Source organism: Pseudorasbora parva, chromosome 18, assembly GCF_024679245.1.
Source record: "Pseudorasbora parva isolate DD20220531a chromosome 18, ASM2467924v1, whole genome shotgun sequence".
Taxonomy (NCBI): domain Eukaryota; kingdom Metazoa; phylum Chordata; class Actinopteri; order Cypriniformes; family Gobionidae; genus Pseudorasbora; species Pseudorasbora parva.
In genome coordinates this window covers 9,867,885-9,892,385 of record NC_090189.1, presented here as the reverse complement: position 1 = coordinate 9,892,385, position 24,501 = coordinate 9,867,885, and the positions used below count along the sequence as shown (strand labels likewise).

The 24,501-nt window shown below is 37.5% G+C and overlaps 1 protein-coding gene across 1 annotated transcript in view; it reads right to left on the bottom strand.

Moving 5' to 3' along the window:
* Positions 1-360: 360 nt before the first annotated feature.
* The window catches only part of nr6a1b (nuclear receptor subfamily 6, group A, member 1b), a 38,902-nt gene continuing 14,761 nt past the window's right edge, over positions 361-24,501 (bottom strand). Inside the window, exons 3-10 of the mRNA XM_067423343.1 lie at positions 12,775-13,002; positions 11,620-11,675; positions 8,363-8,523; positions 5,824-6,030; positions 4,204-4,458; positions 2,789-2,910; positions 2,516-2,668; positions 361-1,782 (exon numbers count right to left, since the gene is read on the bottom strand). Of these exons, the coding sequence (XP_067279444.1) occupies positions 1,655-1,782; positions 2,516-2,668; positions 2,789-2,910; positions 4,204-4,458; positions 5,824-6,030; positions 8,363-8,523; positions 11,620-11,675; positions 12,775-13,002 (1,310 nt within the window). The 3' untranslated portion in view covers positions 361-1,654. The remainder of the gene's footprint in view (positions 1,783-2,515; positions 2,669-2,788; positions 2,911-4,203; positions 4,459-5,823; positions 6,031-8,362; positions 8,524-11,619; positions 11,676-12,774; positions 13,003-24,501) is intronic.

The following is a 24,501-nucleotide window of genomic DNA, read 5'->3' as shown; positions in this document are numbered from 1 at the left end:
CCTCCTTCAAAATACATGTACACACACAGCCAGAGCAGAGTCTGCAAAGCGTCACAAGAGACAGCATTAAATTACCTAATCTGGCATTTGAACTGAATACAATGATTTGAAAAATGTTTTTTTGCTCCTGTGTCTTCCACAGAAGATATATGTATATGTTTTAATATTTAGACCTTCTATTATTGATATTATTGAAGGATATGGAGAGTATTAACCATAAAACAAATTTCCTTAAAATGAACACATCGTCTAAAAGCAGTCAAAGAGCAGGTTAGACTACATCTGCAAGGCCACCGAACAAGGAAAACACAATATGGAATGTAGAACACAGTGGAAAAGACCAAACAGAGACACGGGAAACATGTTTATCAGGCCTTCTTTATGAATTGAAAAAAAGTACAATGATATTTTTAATGCTGTAAACATTCAAATTTAGAGAAGAAAAATATGCTAAACAAATGAACAATAAACAGAAAGACAGACAGCTGAGCGACACAGTCCGTTTGCCGCCCGGTCTTTATGTCATCAACTACAGAGGCACTTCAAGGCCTCAGATGGTAACAAAACAGAGAGAAAAATCGCACGCACAAAGAAAATTATTAACCCCCTCCCCCCACGCCCGCCTGCCCGCCTTCGCTATCTATCAGAGCGACCCTCGCATACTATCCGCGAGTGTGCTGCTATACTCTATCCTCTCATTGTCTGCCGCTGCGGCAAAAAAAAAAAAAACAGAAATGTAAACTTTCAAAGGAATGGAAGGTTAAAACCGCATAAAATTCTTCCAATGTTTCGTAATACTTGGAATGTTCCTCCGCACAACACGTTGAGGTTTCATCAAACTCAACCCTCATCAGATAAAAAGGCCTTCCTGAGAATAGGCTCCTCTGGTAACAGTTAAAACACATATCAACACGGTCAAAAACAGGATTAAAACACTCAAATGAGGAATAACATTTCCAACAAAACTACAGCTACGCCAAAACACAAACACATAAACCCTGTTCAAACATTCACACTTCATTGAAGACATGCGTATGAGGAAATCACACATGTAACGCACACATATACACACACACACACCTGGGCTAAAGAGTGTGCTTATTGCATCTCGTTACCCCGGCGACTGGCTCAAACATTACCGGAAGTCTCCATCCCAAAGAAACGATGGTCAACAGCATGTATTTCGCGGCACACTCAACTTTGGTACTCAACAGAACTAAGCTTGAGAGCTGTGGATGGTCTAAATGTCAATCATTTCAACTAGCTAACAATTGAAATCCCTATAGCTCTAAACGTAGCTATCATTTGAATAAGACTCGACTGAAATGCAGCACTGTGTCATCTTCATTGGCATATTTTATCAGTGACATCCTGTAACACAAGGACATTTTATATTATAGCTAGTGGCTGCATAATTCAAAAAAATGATTGCATTTAGTTCATTTAAAATGTCATCATTAACACAATAGTCATGAGTTTTGTTCCATTTCACTGGAGAAGTCTTTCTTTCAAAGGCTATGCTCCTGAGGTAATCTTTGCAGGCATCTTGAAATCTAATTTGGTTGTTTGCTACATTTGCTACAGTTCAAAATCGCACACAGATCTGTTTTACATTCAACTTTGTCATGTAATAAATACATTGGGGGAAAAACAGCTAGTTGGAGGCTAAAGTCCTGGAGGTGGCGCTGTTGGCTAGCCAAGGGTTTTGATTGGTTGTGGAGGAGTACAGTACTGCCTTAAACAGCAGGGGGAGCTGCTCCAGAGGAACGGCCATCATCTTACCTGCAACCAATAATTACATTATTAGCATTACCTACAAAATGTAGTTTGTTACGAATTGCATGATGAAAATTGTAGTTAGTAATGTAATCTGTTACATTACATATTTCAGGTGACTACTGACTGGTTTTTAATCACTTTTATCGGTCACATAAGTTTTTACCCCCCAGCTCTTAATGTGCTGCGTTTCCTTCTGGAGCATCAGTGAATTTTTGAACCTTTTTTTAATAGTTGTGTTTGAGTCCCTCAATTGTGCTCAATGTGAAAAGATTGATCTCAGAATCGCACAGTCACTGCTGGAGATGGTTAAAAAATGCTAAAGATGCTGGAAAACTGAAGATTTTGCAGCACCTGGAGGATTTTTCTGAAGAAAGTTGGTCAGTTCAACTGCTCAGGACAAGCAAGAGACTCATGAACAACCAACACAAAACAAAAGAAGTGCTGTGGATCATCCAGGAAACCACACCGAGGACTAAGAATCAAGGGTTCATTAACTTTTGAACAGGTCATTTCAATAAATTCACCTATTTGTTTGTCTAGTTAACTATATGTAATTATTATAATTGTAAAAATTATATTTTTTATGTACAATATCTTATTCAGTTCTGCACTAAAAAAAATATATTTGTATGATCTCTCTTATTTAGTTACAATTATTCACATTTTCTGCAAGCAATTTAGATATTTTTGTAACTGTACATGATAAGTACATGATATATATTCAACTTATACACACCTGAGGTGTGGCGTATTTCAGAAAGGCAGGTGATGATGTCAGAGAAGTGTTTGGATCGGTGAGGATGGAGTTGTCCTGTCAGGTCGCGACACACAGACCAGTAACGTTCACTTAACTGTTCCAGCATGGGTGTGTTGCACAAACCTGCCACATCTACAACACACAGACTCAAGTTACACACATCTGCTATGTCGAAAAAAGATCTTAGTGTGAATCAAGGCTAGTGTATGCGTGTTATCTGTGTGTGTGTGTGTGTGTGTGTGTGTGTGTAACCTTGATTAAGCAGGGTGATGATCTTTAAGCAGCTGAACTCCTCATTGCTGATGTTTAGCTGACGAAACTTACGGAAGAGAAAATTTAAGCTTTCCAAGACCTCCATAGCATCCTCACCAAATCTGTACACACACACACACACACACACACACACACACACACACACACACACACACACACACACACACACACACACACATAAATATCATGTTCTGTACATATAATTCATACCATATACATGTGTACATAAAAAAAACATTTTAAAACGTATATATATATATATATATATATATCTGTTTTAAAATATGTTTTTTTATAGGTATTACTCATTGTGAGTTCATATCTAATGTTTACAAATGAGCCTGGATGCCAGCCGAACTCAGCCCTGCCCACATTTGAGCTCGGGCAGACCGGACCAATCAAATTGTCAGAGCGGGGCTTTAGACGATGATGTATATATATATATATCTGTTTTAAAATATGTTTTTTATAGGTATTACTCATTGTGAGTTCATATCTAATGTTTACAAATGAGCCTGGATGCCAGCCGAACTCAGCCCTGCCCACATTTGAGCTCGGGCAGACCGGACCAATCAAATTGTCAGAGCGGGGCTTTAGACGATGATGGACAGATGATCAACAGTAACGTAATCATCCATGTCATCAAAGGCGCTTGGTTGAATTTGTTCTAATCCTAAACGGAGAACTTCGTATATGCATTCACCTTCACTATTTCTCTCAGAAATAATAATCGTGTTGGCAAGTACTCTTTGTATCCTTAAATAATTTTTTTACTACACCGGCAAAGCCAAAAAGATCGTTTACACTCATCTTTTTCTTCTAACATTTATTCCAGAGTGCATGCAGACAGCGTTGCCAAGTTTTTACAACAAAGCCTGCCAACTACTAGCCCAAAACAAGCCAGCTTTTCGGACGGTTCTCCGGAAAAATATGGCGTTTGGGGGAAATTTTTCCCAATGTGTGTTGGGAAAACAAAATAAAATGTGTGTTATTTTGGCAAGGTTGCCTGATAAAATTTGCATTCCTGGGTCTATATATCACATAATTGAGGTCGCTACAACCCGCAGACATGAAAAAAAAAACCACGGGAAAACCGCAGACTTGGCAACACAGTGCAGTTGAGTTCTGTTGACATTTGACCACTAACGTTATGCGTAGCTCTGTTGCTCTGATTGGTTATAGGTCTATCCAATTGAGGTCTTTCCTGGTTGGATTGAAACACGCCCCATAATCACAGCCTAATGGAGCAGTATCAGACTCATAATCTGACTAGAATTGAGTATGACAACGTCAGGCTACAATTGAGTAAGTGTTACTAAAAAAAAAAAGATGTTAAAGTCAGTATGAAATCAATCCCATGCCGACTTAGATGGCCAAACACGTATATATCTCACCCCTGTAGTGTCAGGCCGGAGGGTGTGTACTGGTGTGTGATGTTGGCTAGTTCTCCCAGTATCTGCCCGCTGTGCACCGTCAGCAAGGACAGCAGGATGAGCTGATGCCAGGAAGCCCCCAGTAAACGAGTGCAGTCTTTGATGGACAGATCACTGTAGAACGGTAAACGCTTCAGCCAGACAATCTGTCTGAATAACAGTTCATCAGCCATACGGCACAGCAGAGCCAACAGCTCCGACTGAGTCACGATATACCTGAACAAATGAGAAGGAGAGACGATTAGAATCAAACAGTTCTGCTAAAAGAGCAATGAAAATCCTTCTCCGTTATTTGTATGACAGAGAGTAATACAGAATTGATCATATAGCAGTGAAACAACATTTTTTATCTATATGCACATATAAAAGTCTACATAATACAGTTTCATTTAAAAAGTTTGGTCAGTACGTTTTTGAAAGAAGTCTCTTATGCTCATAAGGCTGCTTTTATTTGATCAAAAAATACAGCAGAAACAGTAATATAGTGAAATATTATAATTTCAATGAACTGTTTTCTATTTGATTGTGTTCATGTAATTCCTGTGATCAAAACTGAATTTTCATCATCATCTAAAGTGTCACATGATCTTTTAGAAATCATTCTAATATACTGATTTGCTGCTCGAGAAACATTCTTTCTTCTTCTTACTAATATTATTATTAATAATAATAATCAGTTGTGCTGCTTAATATTTTTGTGGAATCCGTGATACTTTATTCAGGATTATTTGATTAGAAAGTCCAAAAATTATTTTATTTTAAATACAAATCTTTAACAAATCACGTTAATGCATTAGTATTAATAATTTTTTTTTAAAACAACAACGAAAATCTTTGTGTACAAAATATTTAAAAAATATAAAATGTCTCTCAGGAACTTCTGGAAATATTTTTGAATGATGATCCTGTGCTTTGAACAGTTTTGGTAAAAAAAAACAAAAAAAACAAAAAAAAACACAGGAAATGATTCAGACAGTGAAATCAATAAAAATTTCCAAGCGATAAAATTGATGCCATTAACCCTTAAATAGCCAGTAACATATACCTCAGAAAACGTATTTATTACATCTGGTTCCGGTTCCGGAGTGAGACCGCTGAGCGTGTCCGGTTTGTATATTTGTGTGTATATGTATATTAATGTTCTATATTGATGCCATGTATGTGTTATTTTCTCAGACAACGACCTTGAGCATAAGGGAAAAGCGCTATAAAAATAAAACATATTATTGTCAATTTTACAGTTTTGTATCATCCATTAAAACAAACTAATTTTATATCAACATTTAGCTCAAGGTCAGCTGCCTTTTCATGGCATTCTGCACTTTACATTTAAATAAAGATGATGCCAGAGTTTTTATACCAGGTCTTAGACCATTAGACATGACTACTGTACTGACAGACCTTTGGGCAAGTAAGAGTAAAAAATCCAACAGAACAAGTCAACGCAAATCCAACACAAATTGTAAATCCTGTCACATCCAGACAAACCCAACACAAAAGTTGTTTCATATATATATAATTCTGTGAGACGAGTGTGAGTGTGTGTGTGTGTGTGTGTGTGTGTGTGTGTGTGTGTCTTACCCCTCCTCTATGATCATGGGTGTAGTGAGAGGTGTGAGGTCTTCAGCAGCGAGCAGCTGGGCTGAGAATGTGTGCGATTGCGTCTTCAGGTTGCTGCCAGTAGGGGGCGCCAAAGGATATTTACACCACACGAAAGAGTGTGTTAGTTGAGGACTGCTGCACTGATCTCTACAGGACACAGAGTATGTGCTCATATCCACAGTACGGCTGCAGAGAGAGAACGACAACGTTATAAGTGGCATATATCATATAACATTTATTTTTTGAGCACATGTAAAAACAACACAAGATGTCTAAATATTGCTCACACATAACTCAATATTCAACACTGATCAGTATCCCAAAACCTAGGGGCAATTACACGAACAAGCAATGTTTGTATCTACACGTAATTTGATTTAATATACTAGCCAATTTAATATATTATAATATAGTACTTTTTGTTAATATTTAAATGTTAATATTTTGTTTTCACTTTAATTCTAGCTCATTTTGATGTCTAAATAGCATTAAGCATTAGTTTTAGTCTATTTAGGTTTATTTATTTGAGCACTTTTCAGTTTTAAACAAAAATGGGACATTTTTGAAAATAGCTAAAAAATATTCCGTTAGCATTATTTAAAAACTTAACAAAAAGTTATTTTATGGTTTTAGTTAACAATAACTTGATTTGCATCCCATTTCGATTTTTGTGTCACATATTTAAAGCTGCCGTCTGTAACTTTTTTTGTGTTCAGAATTTACAAAAGTTATATAATTGAGAATAATAAGGATTTATATTGGAACTATTTCAGGCCAGACTGGTAGGTACCGCTGCGGAGGAGCACAGTCCCAGCGTGATCCGCCATAGACATAAACAGACAAAAGTAGCTCCGGCTTCAATGTTCTAACGCAAGATACATGCGGTTCTGTTTATTAACCGCTAGAGTGCAAAATGTTACGGACTGCAGCTTTAAGAGTGAAAATATATTTTTTTTTAAATGTGAAAAAAACTTGAGTTTATCCAACAGGAATTGATAAGATGGTAAAAATGGTTCTTAATGAAAAAGACTGAAAATGAAGAGGCCTCGATGATGTCAGCAGAAAAGGAAAGTAGGGACCCACTTTATATTAGGTGGCCTTAACTACTATGTACTAACAATGTAATTAATAATTTGATTCAATGCACTTATTGTGTACATACATGTTTTTACATTGTACTTACATTTCCAAAATGACCTGCATGTAATTACATCTGTAATTAATTTCTGTAGTTACATTTGTAAGTACACAATTGGCACTTCCCTTACACCTAACCCTACCCTTAAACCAACCCACACCACCACACCTGTCCCTAACTCTACCCGTATCCCACCTCAACATCAGCAAAAGTGTTTTGTAATATAATATGAACACAGTAAGTACATTGCACAAACTTTTTTATGTTAGTTCATAGTAGTTAAGGCCACCCAATATAAAGTGGGACTGAAGGTAGTTTCAGAGATGGACCAATTAACACATTTAAACTCTTTCCACAAGTTGCCAGCACCAGCATTTTTGATAATTTTCACAAAAGTTTCATGACCCCATGGATATAGCCTGGTCCTACCAGACTCTCGTAGATTTCATTTGTGCAAAGAGTCTGGCCACTTTTCATTGACAAGCGTTAACTTCCTTGAAGGCGGGTACTCAGTTGAAGTTTAAAACTACTGGATCAGAGCCACTGTGGATCTGCCATAAGCAATCGCTAACGTTTAGTCGTGGCGGATGTCATCTCAAACTAGCACACGGCATCGTCATCATTCTCAGCCACTCCCTCTGATGGCTGATTCGACAAATTTGAGTGGAGAAACCAGAGAATATACTGCAAACCGAAACAGAGTACTGAATGAAAAAGAAAATTGAGGGGAAGTACATATGAGGGCGGAGCCAGGCTACCATGGATAAGCTTTGTAAAAAAAAACATTTAGAGCAAAAATCGAAGAAAATCCAGATATTTTCAGCTTTCGACGCTACTAGTTATTTGACGTCGGCATGGTGTGTCCCGGGCTTAAGACAGATTCACATTCATCAGAAATGATGATCAAAACATAGATGGAGTAAATCGAGCCCATCAACACCCCTAATGCTTCTATAGTCATATATCTCGTCCTGGGTTGACATTTCATTCGGTAACATCAGGCAGTTTTGATCTATATTCTCTTTGAAGTCGATGATTGCATCATTTTGCACATGCATCTGCTTACATGGGTTATCACTTGTTTCTGCTTCTTCTTCATGTCTTTTGATCAGGTGTGTAATAGCGCCAGTACCTTATAACAGTCAAAATACGGAAAGCTGGAAATGTATGTCAATGCCGGGGAAATAGTTAGTGAAAGATTATGAAAACAAATACACAAGGAATCAATGAATTTTCCGTGTTTGTTGATTCTTTCCAGGTCACAAACATCTCATAATTCAATTTAATCAAAGCCATTTGTCCCTGCACATAGAAAGGGCATACGCGGGTCAGCGCGTCCGTGTGTAAATGCGTTAGAAGAACATCTCATTCGGGTCACACCTGGTTGACATCGTGGAGAAAGATAAGGTCTGACCGCCCTCTGAGATACTGTTGCCAGGTGAACTGTGGTTACTGTAGCCGTGGCGCCACGCGTCTGATAGTTCAGCTCCTTCTTTAAACTCCTGACCTGACATAATTCGCTCAATCTCCTCCAACGAGATCTACAGAGAGAGAAATGGAGAAATCAGAGATGAATGCATGCCATCGACTGCACTATATCTCCGAGCAGAACGTCGTTGTGAGATAAAAGATGGAGATCTATTGTGAACAAAGCTGAATCTGCTGAAGAAAACATGTGTTCGTAGTTTTTTTTAGCTGTTTTAATCTGTCAATAAGAGACGAAATCAATAGCGAATGGGGTGGCACTCGGCCTCGAACAAACTCTCGCTTGCTTGATTGTCAACCTCAGAGGACTGAAAGCGATGGATCCGTCGATTGTGTTTTTTAAACAGAGCGAGATGTAAACTAATGAGTGAACTCATGTCCTAGAACGAGGGAGAGTCAGCAGCGATGCTAACAAACACAAACACTTGATGACAAGGACACAAACACACACTGTGCACATCTCATTCACATTCTCTATAGATGTATATGCTGTATACATATATAAAGGAAGAGAGGGGGGTGGTGATTGGGGGGGGGGGTCTGTTTGTAACAATTGATCTCCATGTGTGGCCTTCAGAATCTCACTAAGCTCTCAGAGGAAAACACAAAGCACTTCAGGTTTAATTCTGCAGGAATGCGCTGAGATTGACTCATCCATTCTTTTCCACACAATCAATTAAATATAGGCCTAATATGTTTTTCTCAATATTATCCATTAATTATAGGCATTCAGAATGACAGCATAATTAACAGCAATCAATTTTAACCTTTATCAGGCTTTAAAAAATATTAAACAATCTTCACATAAACCCATTATAATAAATGTCACCTTTAGCTATGCCCTTCATTAAATACAGGTCTCAATTTTTTTTAATGGGCCCAGTCAGACTGGTTCAGATTTTTACTTGCCCTGTCAAAATGCACAAAATGTTATTGTGTTCGTTGTTTTTGACATGTGTAACCTTGTAAACAATGCTTTAAAACTACACTATTGTAACTTTTCCGTCCGCTCGGGGGCGCCAATTTAAAACAAAAGGTGTAGTTTGGTGACACCAAGTTTGAGCTCAGAATCTTGGGACATGTGGTCTTCACCTCACAGCCGGTGGAAAAGAATCGGGATAGGAGTCGGGCACAAATCATATTCAAGAATGTTATTATTAACGTTACTGTAGTATTAAGCAGAGCAGGGGCGAGTGTTGAGGAGCTGAGCACAGCCGCTGGAGCGATTGTTACGCAAACACACCTCGCGAGCAGCGGGACTTTTATTATGACGGGACACAGTCGCCGGTGCATTTCCACTTTTCATGAGTATGAAATAACGCTGTTCTGTTTATCATATTAGATACATTTAAAGGTGAACTATGTAGTATTTTTGCAGTAAAATATCCAAAAACCACTAGGCCAGTGTTATATATTTTGTTCAGTTGAGTACCTACAATATCCCAGAAGTTTCCAACTATTTGTAAATTGTGAGAAAATTGCTATTTTAACTAAGGACAGGGACGTTTTAACATTGCATTTGAGGGAGTCGCCTGTCAATTGCGTCATATCTGCGTTACCCTCGGTTTCGGCTTTTATTTAGCAGGAGCGCTTTACTCTTAGCAGTGTGTACAAGTGAACGCACGGAGTAAAGTCATAACATCGTTTTGAACACACTTAAATGTATCTAATATGATAAACAGAGCTACATTACCTCAAAATCATAACCGGAAGAGCTGATCAGTGCAGGCGACCGGCGACTGTCTCCCGTCCCGTCATAATAAAAGTCCCGGTATTCGCGGGGCGGGTATTTGTTTAACAATCGCTCCAGCAGCTGTGCTCAGGTCCATAACACTTGGTCCTGCTCTGCTTTAGACTACAGTAACGTTAATAACCGCATGCATGAACGTGATTTCCGCCCGAGTCCTATTTTCCACCGGCTGTGATGAGAAGACCACATCTCCCAAGATGCTGCGCTCACACTTTGCTTCATCAAACTACGATTTGTTTTGAATAGGCGCCCTCCAGTGGACGGAAAGCTCCATAGTGCACCTTTAAGTGTGTTTAAAATGATGTCATGACGTTACTCTTCATTCACTCAGCGGCTGCTGTGATACTTGTTCACACTGCGTTTCTGTAGAATAAAACCAGAAACCGAGGGTAACGCAGATATGACGCAAAAGTTATTCAGTCGTGAGCAGCGAGTTTTTTTTTCCTTTTCTTCTGTTCTTTAATTATCTTATAATTTCTTTAATAAAGAGATAGTTCACCCAAAAATACAAATTATCCCATGATTTACTCACCCTCAAATCGTCCTAGGTGTATATGACATTCTTCTTTCAGACGAATACAATCAGAGTAATACAAAAATAAAAAAACTTACGAAGAAAGCTTTTTCCGTATTGGATATGGAAGGCAGTTTGGCGGAAGCTAGATACTTTTACATTATACCTTGTTAAATATGATTATTTTTCTTACACAGAAGCATCACTTCGCTTCATTTCAGAAGACCATTATTAACCCCTCTGAGCCATGTGGATTACTTTTATAATGGATGGATGCACTTTTTTGGGCTTAACATTTTGGGCTGCCATTCACTGCCATTAGAATGCGTGGATTAGCCAGGACATTTTTTAATATAACTCTGACTGCATTCGCCTGAAAGAACATACGAATGCATGTTACACCTAGATTGGCTTGAGGGTGATTAAATCATGGGGTACTTTTCATTTATGGGTGAACTACCTCTTTAAATGACAAAAGCAGCAGGTTTATTAGGCTGCTGTCACTTTAAGACCTACAGCACATGATGTGGATCTGACATGGACATGAATTGAAGAGTTCATTTAACTGTGCTTGTGAGGAAACTTGACAAAATAGGCATTATTTTGTGTATTTGTCCGTTCAAGCGCTGTCATGTGTGTGTCACAACTGCGTCTTAAATGGTTTAAAAGCATTTGCATGAATAAGAGGGTTATCATATAATGTGTATAGCTACCCATAAGATAATAGGGAAAAAGCGGATGCCGTGTTAACAATTTTTAACGCATTAAAAATATATTTTTATATTATATATTATTTATAATATATTTTAGCCCTCTATATATTCAGATTTAGCTCACGTCTGGGAACAAATAACCATAGCCATGTAAAAACACACACAATTATCTTACCTGTACAGGCCCAATCATTTTATTCCTCCCTCCTGGCATCCCATCCTCTCTGATTGCTGAGAAATAAAGAAGATCTGTTAGGAATTGTATCGTATACAAGCATTTTACAAATACTATTTCTGCAATATTCATACCGCGCATAGAATTTTTGCACTAAACGCCCAGATGATTATTTACCAAAATGGACAATATAACAGCTCAAAAAATATGATATCCCCAATCAATGTGTCATTATATTTTCAGTTTGACAAATTAACTGGCAATATCAACCACCATTTTTAACATCTCTGACTCATTACTCAATGGGACTTCAAAGATGCAAGACACTTTTGTACAAAATTGAAATAAAAAAATAACCACTTTGGTATACTCGAAATGCACGCCAGAGGAAGTTGGTGAAAGGTAATAATAAAGACCAACAGCTCCCTCTGATGCACACCACAGGCAAATACACTTAACAGTGTGTGCCACAGGCTAAAGTGTAAATGATCTATATGTATATGTGGGAGAGAGTTTTGCCCCAAGTATCAGAGAGGGACAGCATGCTCCGGATCAAGAAATTTGTTATCAGCACCATCTAGGCAACTCTCACGATTATACATGCAGTGGCGCAACCCAGATCTACAATCTGATTTCTGTGCATGCTTTTTTTCCTTCAGGCACGGCTAATCAAACCCTGATCGATATCACCTCATTTACATAGTGGAAAGATCAGATATTTGCCTCTAATGAAGCAGCATCAAAGAACAGACGAGAGGGACGAGTTAAGAGGTAAATGCATAAACCTTGAACATTTTGTTTTTGTGTTTATACAAGAAGAGGTGTAGAATAATGAGGGTGAAATTGTAATTCTGAATGGATACGCATAAAAAGGAGAAAGGAAAAGAAAAATAGCACAAGGGAACATAAGAAGGGCAAAGAAAAAAGATTAAAGGATGTAGTTTTAAAGATATGAAATATTCATAAAATAGTATCAAGGAATATAATGAATGTTTTATTTTTTAAATTTAGCTTACATTTTAATAGTAGTAACCTTCACTTAAACAGGTTTCTCACTGCTTTTCTTAGCACGTGTTGGTTTTAATCAGGACAGACGTGCTGGTTTAAATCATCATCACCTGTGTGTGTTTGTGTGTGTGACCGTGTTTCGCTCACCCTTGCGGTTCATTCCCATCTGAAGGCATTTCTGCAGTCTGCAGTACTGACAGCGGTTGCGTTGCTTGCGGGACATCTGGCAGTTCTTGTCCCTGTTGCAGCGGTAGATCCGCTTGTTGCAAATACTGCGCTTGAAGAAGCCCTTACACCCCTCACAGGAAATGATGCCATAGTGCAGTCCGGACGCCCGGTCACCGCAGATCAGACACCAGCGCTCGCCTCCGTCCTCTGCAGGGAGGGAAAGAGAGAGAGAAAGAAAGAAAGAAAGAAAGAAAGAAAGAAAGAAAGAAAGAAAGAAAGAAAGACAGACAGACAGACAGACAGACAGACAGACAGACAGACAGACAGACAGACAGACAGACAGACAGACAGAAAGAAAGAAAGAAAGAAAGAAAGAAAGAAAGAAAGAAAGAAAGAAAGAAAGAAAGAAAGAAAGAAAGAAAGAAAGAAAGAAAAAGAAAGAAAGAAAGAAAGAAAGAAAGAAAGAGGCCTCATTTTCTCAGTTTTACGGTGACAGTATTTGTGCATTTTTCAATCGTCAGGGACGTCTGTAGTAATTAATATCAGCTTTTTATGAAAACAATAAAAGTTTATGATATGTCCTCATTTGGATAGTTAGGTAAATGTGTATGTGTGAGGTTTTTTCTATCTTTATGTAGGCAATCATGAACAATCTACCAAATAATAGCTTAATTCAAATAAAAAAATGTCAAAATAAAAATATAAATACATGAATAATAAAATTAAATCTAAATATGAAATGCATACAGTATATAAATACATATACATACAGTATTAAAATAAAATAAAATATAATTAAAGATAAAATCTAAAAATGTAAATAAATTAAAATACATTATACAATAACACAATAACTACAATAACTAATATAATTCCACATTTTTAATAACAATGAAATAATTTATTTTAAATATGATAAAATGTAAGAAAATAACATTTCAAATGTAAATATGAAAGATATTATTTATTACTTTAATGTATTTTAATTTATTTATATTTTTATATTTTATCTTTAACAATATTTTATTTTATTTTAATTGTGTATTTATGTACTGTATTAAAATAAAATAAAAGATAATTAAAGATAAAATATAAAAATGTAACTAAATTCAATAAATTAAAATACATTAAAGTAATAAATAATATCATTCCACATTTTTTAAATAGTTTATTTTAAATATGATAAAATGTAAGAAAATAACATTTAAAATGTAAATATTAAATAACAAAAAATTACAAATAAATAATAAAATAAACTATTAAAAAATGTGGAATGATATTATTTATTAAATAAATACATACATAAAATAAATAAAATATATTAAAAGTAATTAAATAAAACAGTTACATTATTAGAATATAATAAAATAAACTATTAAAAAATGTGGAATGATATTATTTATTAAATAAATACAATAAAAGTAAAAAAAATTAAGAATCAAATAAAAACTTTTAAGTAATAAAATATATTATTTTGTTGTTTTAATACATTAATGAAATAAATAATACATCTATTATTTTTTATTTATAATAAAAGTGTTTTATTAAAAATAATACAATACATATATTAATAATAAAACAAATTAAAAATACAGAATTTTATTTTAATACATTATTAAAATGAAATTAATACAATCAAATAAAACGGGTATACATTCATACCAAATGTATATTTTGTCTGAAGCCAATATTAGCATTAGCCATTTAAAACACGTACTGGTTGAGCACTAGTCAATAGGACAAAAATATATGTGCAAATATAATAAAAAAGCATTTTTAACTTGACATTAAGAACAGGAAGATAAGGAAGACACGCACAAGTATCTCTGTGTCGTCTGATAGTAGGTTAATCTGAGTTTATTGAGCTGTTGTAATATAAATTTATACATTTAAGTTGTTATCTAAATCTCAGAGCAATAGAGAGCAAGATTACTCAAACGCGTCGCCCGGCCAGCACATCCGCGTATGCCAGGAATCTTCTGCAGTCTCACTGTGTGTTTGAAATGACTTACAGCATCATGCGGCGTGACCCAGATTTTACTACAGAGAGCCGGCAGGAAGGGGGATGGGAAGCATAGAAAGAAAGGCAACTGAACGCAACATTTGATGCAATCTATATTTAAACAATAAAACAGCTGGACTGATATTCAAACAAACTAATATATACAATTCCATACAGGGAACACATTGCGGCGAACATTCGCAAGGATCTGTGCAGAACTGATTCACAGAAAAGAATCAGCTAAACTTGACAGATCTCTTCATTTCTCAGAAGTGCCGGTGAACTGTAGAGGGAGCAGGTGAGCGCGGGGGGTCACGGAGAGGTCTTCTAAAAGCCTGAACGTCGTAAACGCTACGGAAAGCACTCAACCTAACCCTGAACTCTAGAGCCGTTTTACAACCCTCAGGAAGGTTGTGTGTTGTATTGTTGGGGATTGGGTCAAACACAGGTCAAACTTTATAGCAAACGGGAACTATGGAACACACAATTTTAAAATCGAACGGGGTGACACCCACGCACACACAAACACACACACACACACACACACACACACACACACACACACACACACACACACACACACACAAACACACACACAAACACACACACACACACACACACACACACACACACACACACACACACACACACACACACACACACACACACACACACACACACACACACACACACACACACACACACACACACACACACACACACACACACACACACACTCAAATATGACCAATGTCTTAGTAAAAGCAAAAAAAATACCCATCGCATCAATCATCATGGAACAAATCTGATCCCGTCACATTCTGACAGGGACAGTATAAGGAACAGTCCACTTGTAAAAACTCAATTGATCTCTCAACTAATCAACCCAGAAATTGATCTCAGGTCTGTTCACACACTGACAGACAGCAGTGGAAAAAACAACGCTAAGTGCAAATAATAAACTGCAACAAAAAATGTAGTCCTAACCATATCCCAAACTCTAAACCTAACCGTAAGAGAAAGGATAGGGGAAGAACGCTGATGTAGAACCGCCTAACCCTGGTTGTAAGACTAAACTTGACATAAACTGTAAACTAGTCCCTCAAATCTGATTGGTTGATTGGAATATTGCTGCAGGATCAAGAAAGATGTTAAGCCAGGAACATCACGTTCACCGATTTTGCATGCAGATTTTTCAGTTTACTGTTTGTTGGTTACTTGATGTCCAATGTACGATATAACATGACAGCTTTTGGACAGGAAATTTAGTTTTTTAATTAAAGCAACACTTTTCCGTCTGCTAGAGGGCGCCTATTTAAAGCAGCACTTGGCTACTTTTGCTCTCGGGGTCCCCCTACAGTTGGGAAAAAATAATGTCCTCAACTACTGTCGTAGTCCTGTCATCCTACAACAGGGGATGCCATCGCGCGTGCATTTGTTGACATGACAACCCTGATAGCCCTGAACTAGTAATGCGTGGGTCGTCTCATAACCCGCGGACCCCGTATGTCTATTTAATGGTCGTGGGTGCAGGGCGGGTTGTAAAAATATATACAGTGGTGTGGGGCGGGCCAAATAACTTCATCAGGGTATATGCAGGAATCCTGAAGTTAATTTTAATACCTTTTTAAGACTTTTTAAAGACCTTCTCAAAATATTTCAAGACCTCATCGCACTTCAAGTTCTAATCGGCAACAAACCTTTAATTAACAGTTGTAGTCAAATGTAGACTTAAAATCTCTATCGTAGGCTAATTTTGTATTGTTTATATTGCATATCTGTTTTACAACGTATGGAGGGCGACACATCACCTAACTGCGCATTCCGCAAAATACATGACGTCACCCGTAGACAGCGCGCGCCAGGGATGGAAATAAACTTTTTTTAAAGTCTACCACTCAATGTTTTTACCAGCCACTTTTTTGTTTTTAACAAATTAATACTACAAGCTCTACGATACTTGGGCAGTTTATTTAATCTCAAGTCTCAAGTCAATACTGACATTTTCACGATGATTTGTGGTCTTTTATGGCTTCCAGTTTTATGGTTTTTAGTCCCAAGAATGAAACTATTCGTTCTGGCATCTTTGAAGCGTGTTGACGACACACCGAGCAGAACATGTCAGTAGGGAAGCACCGAAATCAAAATTCTTGGCCAAAACAAAAAAGAAGAAACCAAAGCCGAAAACCAAAAAATAAAATTCAAACTAAAATGTTTAACTCGACCTCACTCATGTGTTCATTAAATAATAATGCACAGGCCTAACTGGCCTGCAGAAAGGTACAGAAATTGAATAAAGTAATCAAATGTAAAATAACTGCATATTTAACTGTTTAAATGAAAGAGTAATCCTTATCAAACTTACAAAAGCTATTCAATCAAGAGCATTGTTTAATGTCAAACTAAATATAAGGACATCACTCAGGCAGCAGTAAAGGCTACTGCGCCTTTAAGACCTGATGCAGGGATATGCTCGTCTTTCTCGACTGTGCACACTATACAGTTCACTTAAGGCATATTCAGAATATGTCAGCTAGGATACTCATCAAGATGGACATGTTGACATACTTCTTGTGTGAGTTTGTCCGTTTAAGCGTAAGACTTGAAAGAGAACTCAATATTTGCACGCTGTGAGACGAGTGCGCGCTCTCAGATGATGCATAGCGTCAGATCTCACAGAGCGCGCGAGTCTCACAGCGCGTCTTCACGCGACTGATGACGGTGAAAACCCTATGGTGAAAACGACTGGTCATATGCGCACATTTGGCAGCACTCGCATGCATTGAACAAAGTTTACAAATAGGTGAAACAGCTCGGTAGGTGAAGCGAGTTTACCGCCACAACTCTAAATCAGCCGCATTTGGCTGGTGGCGGCGCTAATTTCCATCCCTGGCGCGCGCGCTCCGAGCCGATCTCAGACTGAGCGCCCCGTTGTTTTTTAATACTTATGGGGATGAAAAGAAATATATTCATAAATACTTTTTGGAGTCAAACTCTTTTGACAAAGCTTGAACAAAATACTTTCAAAATTTAAGACTTTATAAAGCCGTGATAAGACTTTTTAATACTTTATAAGGGTCTTAATTTTCCCAAAATTGATTTATCACCTTTTAAGACTTTTCAAGACCCCGCGGATACCCTGTTCATAAAAGCGGCCCCGCGGGTTGGTGCAGCACTAACAGTTCCCCTGAACACTGCAGGAGGAGTTCACATGCAGGTGTTCTTCTGGTGCCGCGTGTGAAATGTCTTCATCCCAGGTAACGTTACAGTCAGGGGCATATGTTTCAGCATGTCATATGAATATAATTTCATGGGTTTTATTTTTTTCAAACGCCAAATAATCACAATGCTCACGTTTACAAGCCAGCGTCATTATAGTAGTCTATTGGTTACCGTTTTACAGAATCTATATGATACTTCAGTTCAATATTTGAGTTGTAGGTAATCACCAAAACAAGCAGGACAGCATCGGTCGGGCACGCCTCCTTCAGCTCACGCCAATGAGCAAACGCTGGTCACATGTTGATCCTCGTCCTGCCTTTAATGCCATCACTTTTTCGTTTCCTCTTATTGCTTTCCTCCAACAAAACCTTTTCTTTCTTATTTGTTTCTGCTGCTTCGGACATGACTATACTATCCGACAAACAAAGTTGGGCGCGCACGTCCGAATTTAAGGAGGTGTGGGTGTTGGTGGAGGTGACGTTTATACCATAAAGCAGTCGAATTTTGTAGTTCTTTTTGTTCTCGGGTTAACTACCCAAAAGACCCCATCAAGCTATGGCAGATGTGTCATTCAACCTATTGTAAGTCGATGTATCATCACAAGAGTCTTGAAAATATATCATGAAGGTTGAAAAGTTTATTTAAAATTTAAAACAAAGGTGTAGTTTGGTGACGCCAAGTTTGAGTTCAGAATCTTGGGACATGTGGCTTTCACCTCACAGCCGGTGGAAAAGAATCTGGATAGGTCTCTTGTTTAAGAATGTGATTATTAACGTTACTATATGTACTATATACTATAGTATGAAGTAGAGCAGGACCGAGTGTTGAGGAGCTGAGCACGGCCGCTGGAGCGATTGTTACGCAAACACACCTCGCGAGCAGCGGGACTTTTATTATGACGGGACACAGTCGCCGGCACCATTTCTGCTTTTACGGTCATGAGTATGAGGTAACGCAGCTCTGTTTATCACATTAGATGCATCTGAGTGTGTTTAAAATGATGTTAAGACGTTACTCTGTGCGTTCGCTCAGCGGCTGCTGGGACACTTGTTCACACTGCTAAGAGTAAAGCGCTTCTGCCAAATAAAACCGGGAACCGAGGGTAACTCAGATATGACGCAAATGACAGGAGAAACTTCCCGGTTCCTTGGTTAAAATAGCAATTTTCTCACAATTTACAAATAGTTGTAAACGGAGGATATTTTAAGAACTCAACTAAACAAAATATATTACACTGGCCTGGTGTTTTGTTAGACTCTTACTGCAAAAATACGACATAGTGCACCTTTAATGAGTCAAAAAAACATTGACCACCCAATCTGTTGATCTTTATTTTATCTTCAACAGCTATATTACCATAGACTGTAAAAAAATATGGACGTAGTGTCTGTGACGTCACCCATAGGATTCCGATAAGCCGTTCTGAAGCGTAAAGAAGAGACGAGCTGGCCAATGCCATCGCGTCATTGTGCGGATAACTGAAAATGGGCAAAGAAGCTGGAGGTGGGCGGAGCTGAGGTGACGAAATGACTATAGACGGCAGATAAATGGCTATCCACCTGTCACTCAGTAATTCATCCCCCCCTCCTCCCCTCCCCTCCCCCCTCACAGTTGTCATGAAGGTCAAAATTAGCCATACAGACCAAAATTTTGTACCAGACTGTAAACATGTTTTATTTCTGCTGTAAATTTGAGAATTTTAACATGGGGATCAATGAGATTCTGCTCCTTCTGGAGCCTGTCCCTAGTGGCCAGTTTAGGAAATGCAGTTAACATCACTTCCATATTGGCTTCAAGAGAGATCGCGGGAGGTTGCCGCTTGTATATTACACTCTACACGAAAGATAATATCCGAAAATGCATAAGGGCACCATAAAATGTTTATTATTGCATAATGCATATGGATTCACATTCCATTTGAAAAACATAGTATGCAGCATTACAAAAAGCATCCCACATACAGTATTCAGTAAGCTAGTGCTCTACTCCGAACAAGCCTTTGATTCCGCTGATCAGAAGGAACAGCAATTTCACAGTCAGCGTGTGCTGATGATGTTGGCTCATATAGTTGACTTCACAGCACCAGAGGAAACAGCAGGAGCAACAAATCCCTTGATTTCCCAACATCCCTGTGTCATTCTCACTCCATCTCTCCCTATCCCCCGTTCAGGCTGTTCTAGATCTGTCAGTGTGCATTACCGCCATCTACATTCAGAAGCAATGGAAATCAGAAGCCTTCTGTGTCTTGCCATCTCTTTCTACCCCTTTAAATCATTAATCTCGCACACCAAACTGAAAATATGGAAGTAATGGCTTTAGAGTAAATTGTGAAAATAAAACGTTATCAAAAAACATAAACGATGGTTAATCTTTAAACCGGTAAAAGAAGATTGTAAAAGCTAAATAGTGACCAGGAAATCAGTTGTTATCATGATTTTAACCTTAGCATAACAATATGTTTGGTGGTCTAGGAGTATTTGACTTTCATCTTTCTGATGAACACATTAAGTTATATCAATAAATATCCTGACGCTTCTAAGCGTTATAAAGGCAGTGATAGGGCCCATTGAGTTTGAAGCTGAACAAAGTGCATCCATCCATCATAAACGTACACCGCAAATCTCCCGGAAATATCTAGTTCAGCCAGTCCAGCTTCTGAATTACACAGAAAGCGTAACGCCTCTAGCAGTTCTAAATGTGTACACTACGTCCGTCCTCAGAAGTCACGCCGGTTACGCTTTTTCCAAAATAAATTGAAACAATGTACTTTAAAGTTGATTGTTTTTATCTTATCATGCTTTTTTGTAGACTTATTTGAATGTGTTGACTAACATAAAACACATGTAAAGTACTTGATATTAATTTTAACTCTAGTCAGTGTTATTTGATATTACATTTAAAGATTTATATATTTTAATAGTTCTAAACTGGAACTTCACTCCGAATGTGTAGTTTAAATACATGACAATAGTTTATACGGAAATTACATTAAAGTGTATTTTACTTTAACACAAATACTCTAATAGTAAGGTCTAAGCCTTTATTTAAAAAAAAAAAAAAATATTATATATAAATAAAATTATATATATATGTGTGTGTGTGTGTTGTTTATCTGTGATATCAATTTCTCAAAGTCTGTCTTTAATTGAAGAATTAAAGAAAATTGTAGAAAAACATTGAAGAAAAACATGTTTATTAAGTTTTAAAATGTATTAAGTATTATTTTCTTATTACTGATTACCCAAAAGTTTTTAATTCATACTGAAAGCCAGAGGGCGCCCTCGAGCGGAAAACGCCACATTTGCCTCAGAGAAGTAATGACGTTAATTTTCAGTAAATTCCTGATGTGAAGCTAACGCTGTGTAACCAGAAGATAGAGACGCTTGGATTAAACATGATGACAATAAACATGATTGCAGCAAAATATGGTGTATTCAAGCCGTCAAGGGTATTTTCATAATAATAAAGTGTATTATAATGCAGTGCTGATTGACATAGACTTCATCACTGTATAGAATACTATAAAATAACGCCTCGTCTGCCTCATTCTGTGATGAGAAGCCACATCAGCTCACACACACTCGACTGAAGATATAAAGTGAGGTAAAACATGTTACTAAACGTTGTCTTTTGTTGAACAGGTTTATGAACGCTTCACTAGTTTGTGAAGATGTTTGACTCGTGTTGTTTTTTCAAACGCACATTAAGCGACTCAAACTCGCCGTCTTTCAGACGGAGCAGCTTTTATCACAGAGCCGCTCTTCGCTAACACACTGGGCATTTATTTATTCAATTTAAATCACAGCCTTTGAGCTTTCATAATCGCACACAAGCCAAATCGCGATTGCGGTTCGATTTGGATTAATCGTGCAGCCCTAATGGAGATATTGTCTTTTAAAGTTATGGCAGTTTATTGCCTACAAAAATTGCCGGTTTGTACTACAACGAGCTTCTTCCCGGGTTGGTGACATCATAAACCCTTTCTAGTCACCGCAGATGTGACTTCTGCCCGTAATGGTAAGGGGCAGGGCGTTTCCGGACAACCTGTGCTTGGCACTTCAGCCAATTAAAATACAGGAAACTACATTTGGCCATTGCACTTTTTTCGGAGGGCTGGGCTTCATAGAAGCAGGACGAGCCGTTCAATGGACAGTGAAGACAGCGGTGTGGAATAAAGGTAAAATATAAGACAAATACAGCATTTAAAAAAAGAAGAAGTATTAAGACATGTTATACTGCGCCCCATTAACACAACCAAGCCTAGAAAAAAAACACAAAACTACCCCTTTAAACAATAAGACTAACTGTGTTCGCTGTATAAAGATGATTCTTTTTCTGTCGATAAAAACATTGACTTTACTTCTCAGTCCTCTCTCTGATTGAGAGGTAGGGAGGATTTAAACCTGCAGAAGAAGCTGATGTGACCTGATCCAGCATCTAGATCATTGGTTTGTGAGCACCAGTCCCATTTTATGGTCTTTTAGATATGCCTGGTTAGTACATATGTTCATACATACCGCTGCGTTGACCTAGTTGTGCGAGAAAATCACCAAAGGCAAAGGGGATTGTGGGAAATGCACCCCCACAGTGTTCAGAATTATTAGGGCACAAGTGTCAATGCGACATAGAAAACAAAACCTAACAAACACACATGCATACAAAGTGTCAGAAAATGTTTGTAGGCATTAGAACGGTGTGCTTTTGCTTCCAGCTGAAGGCAGAGCGTAACCAACCGCATGATTTAACCGCACGATAATTGCCCAATGGCGAAATGTATCCATCTACCACATCTCGTCTTTCCTCTTTGATCATTATATCTTTCATCAATTATTCCCAAGAGTATCCCGCCCCCAACATCTCTCTCTTTCTGTTTGTCTTTAGTTTGTCTTTCTCTGTCTACGCAAATGAACTCAGCCTCCGCCGATCAGAGAGCTCCAATTCAGAGCGTCAGGAATCTCGTCCAATCAGAATCCATCACTCAATGCACATGGCCAAATTCGCAGCAGCACATCATTTGGGTCATATATAGTTCATCTCAAAAACGGCAAACTCACAATGAGGATGTTAGCTCTGTAGTGACTCACCCAGCAGAGAATGTGCATGTCTGTTTACCATGGTAGCTTCATGGTGCGAGCATGAGAGACAGAAAGAGAAAAAGCAGGCATTCCTCCAGTCCTCATTCAACTCTTCAACACGACGGGAGAGTAAAGGTATGTCAAGGTAAGGTTGTCTTATTCTTTCTCTTTTGATATATTTGTAGCTTTCTCCATCAGTCTCTGCAAGCTCAGTTGCTCTTTTGTCTGATTCAGCTGGTTCAGCTTTATGCATTGTGACACTGACCCAGTTCTACTTAGATCCATTTTGCATATGCAAATGACTGCAATGCTAATTATTATAATTGTTATATTAAAAGGATACGGTATGAGAGACTTTTCTGAAGGGTACAGAATGATTATCCTATCCATGTATCATGCTAATCAAACGTCAAAGAACATACTATATAAACTAAGAAGTTAGTGGACATATTTCAGTTGACTTTATTATTCATGTTTCCACAATATTTCAATAAATGGCACTTTTATCCATGCCATGATACTGAAGCGTTATCATATCCTTACACCATGGTATTTAATTGTTACTACAAAGATTATCAGGGTACATATAAAAACATTGCAATATTTTAATATATACCATGGTAATGATTTAACACTATTTTCATTTATAAAGTTATTTCAAAGAATACCGTACATAATCAAATAACATACTAATACCATTGTACTTTTACATGTATCATGCTACTGAATGATTATCATATCAAATGTTCTATGAAAGTTTCTCAAGCATAATAAATGGCAGCAGCACAACTCTTTCAAGTAATAATATATAGCTATAATATATAAATATATCATTTTTTTAAATAAAATAAACCATATTTTCAATCTCAGCCAAGCTAACAAAATGAGAATGCTTATGACTCTGTAATCCTTTTCATTTTTAATTTGAATGAATACCACTAAAGACATTCAATAGATCATACAATAGCAGATGATTGCAACCACATTTCTCTCTAAATAATAACATATGCGTTCTCTCGGGATATAATATACCAGTAATAATAATTATATGCTAAAACAAAATCTGCATATATTACACAATCTCTAGGTGTAATCTCGCGCTGCCTGTTTTGATGCTCTTCTTCAAATGAAATTAAAACATTTTAACAATTTTTGGGCAACTATTGCATTCATATACTACTATTTAAGAATTTTGTTGTTGTTTATGTCTGTGTGGTGTTTTTAATTTGCTTTAAAGGGCCAGTTCACCCAAAAATGGAAATTCTGTAATTGATTACTCACCTCATGCCATTTCACACCCATATAACGTTCATCTTCGGTGATGATATCCGAGAGTTCTCTGAACCATCCATTGGGAGCTATGCAACTATCACATTCAAGGTCCAGAACGGTAGGGAAGACATCATT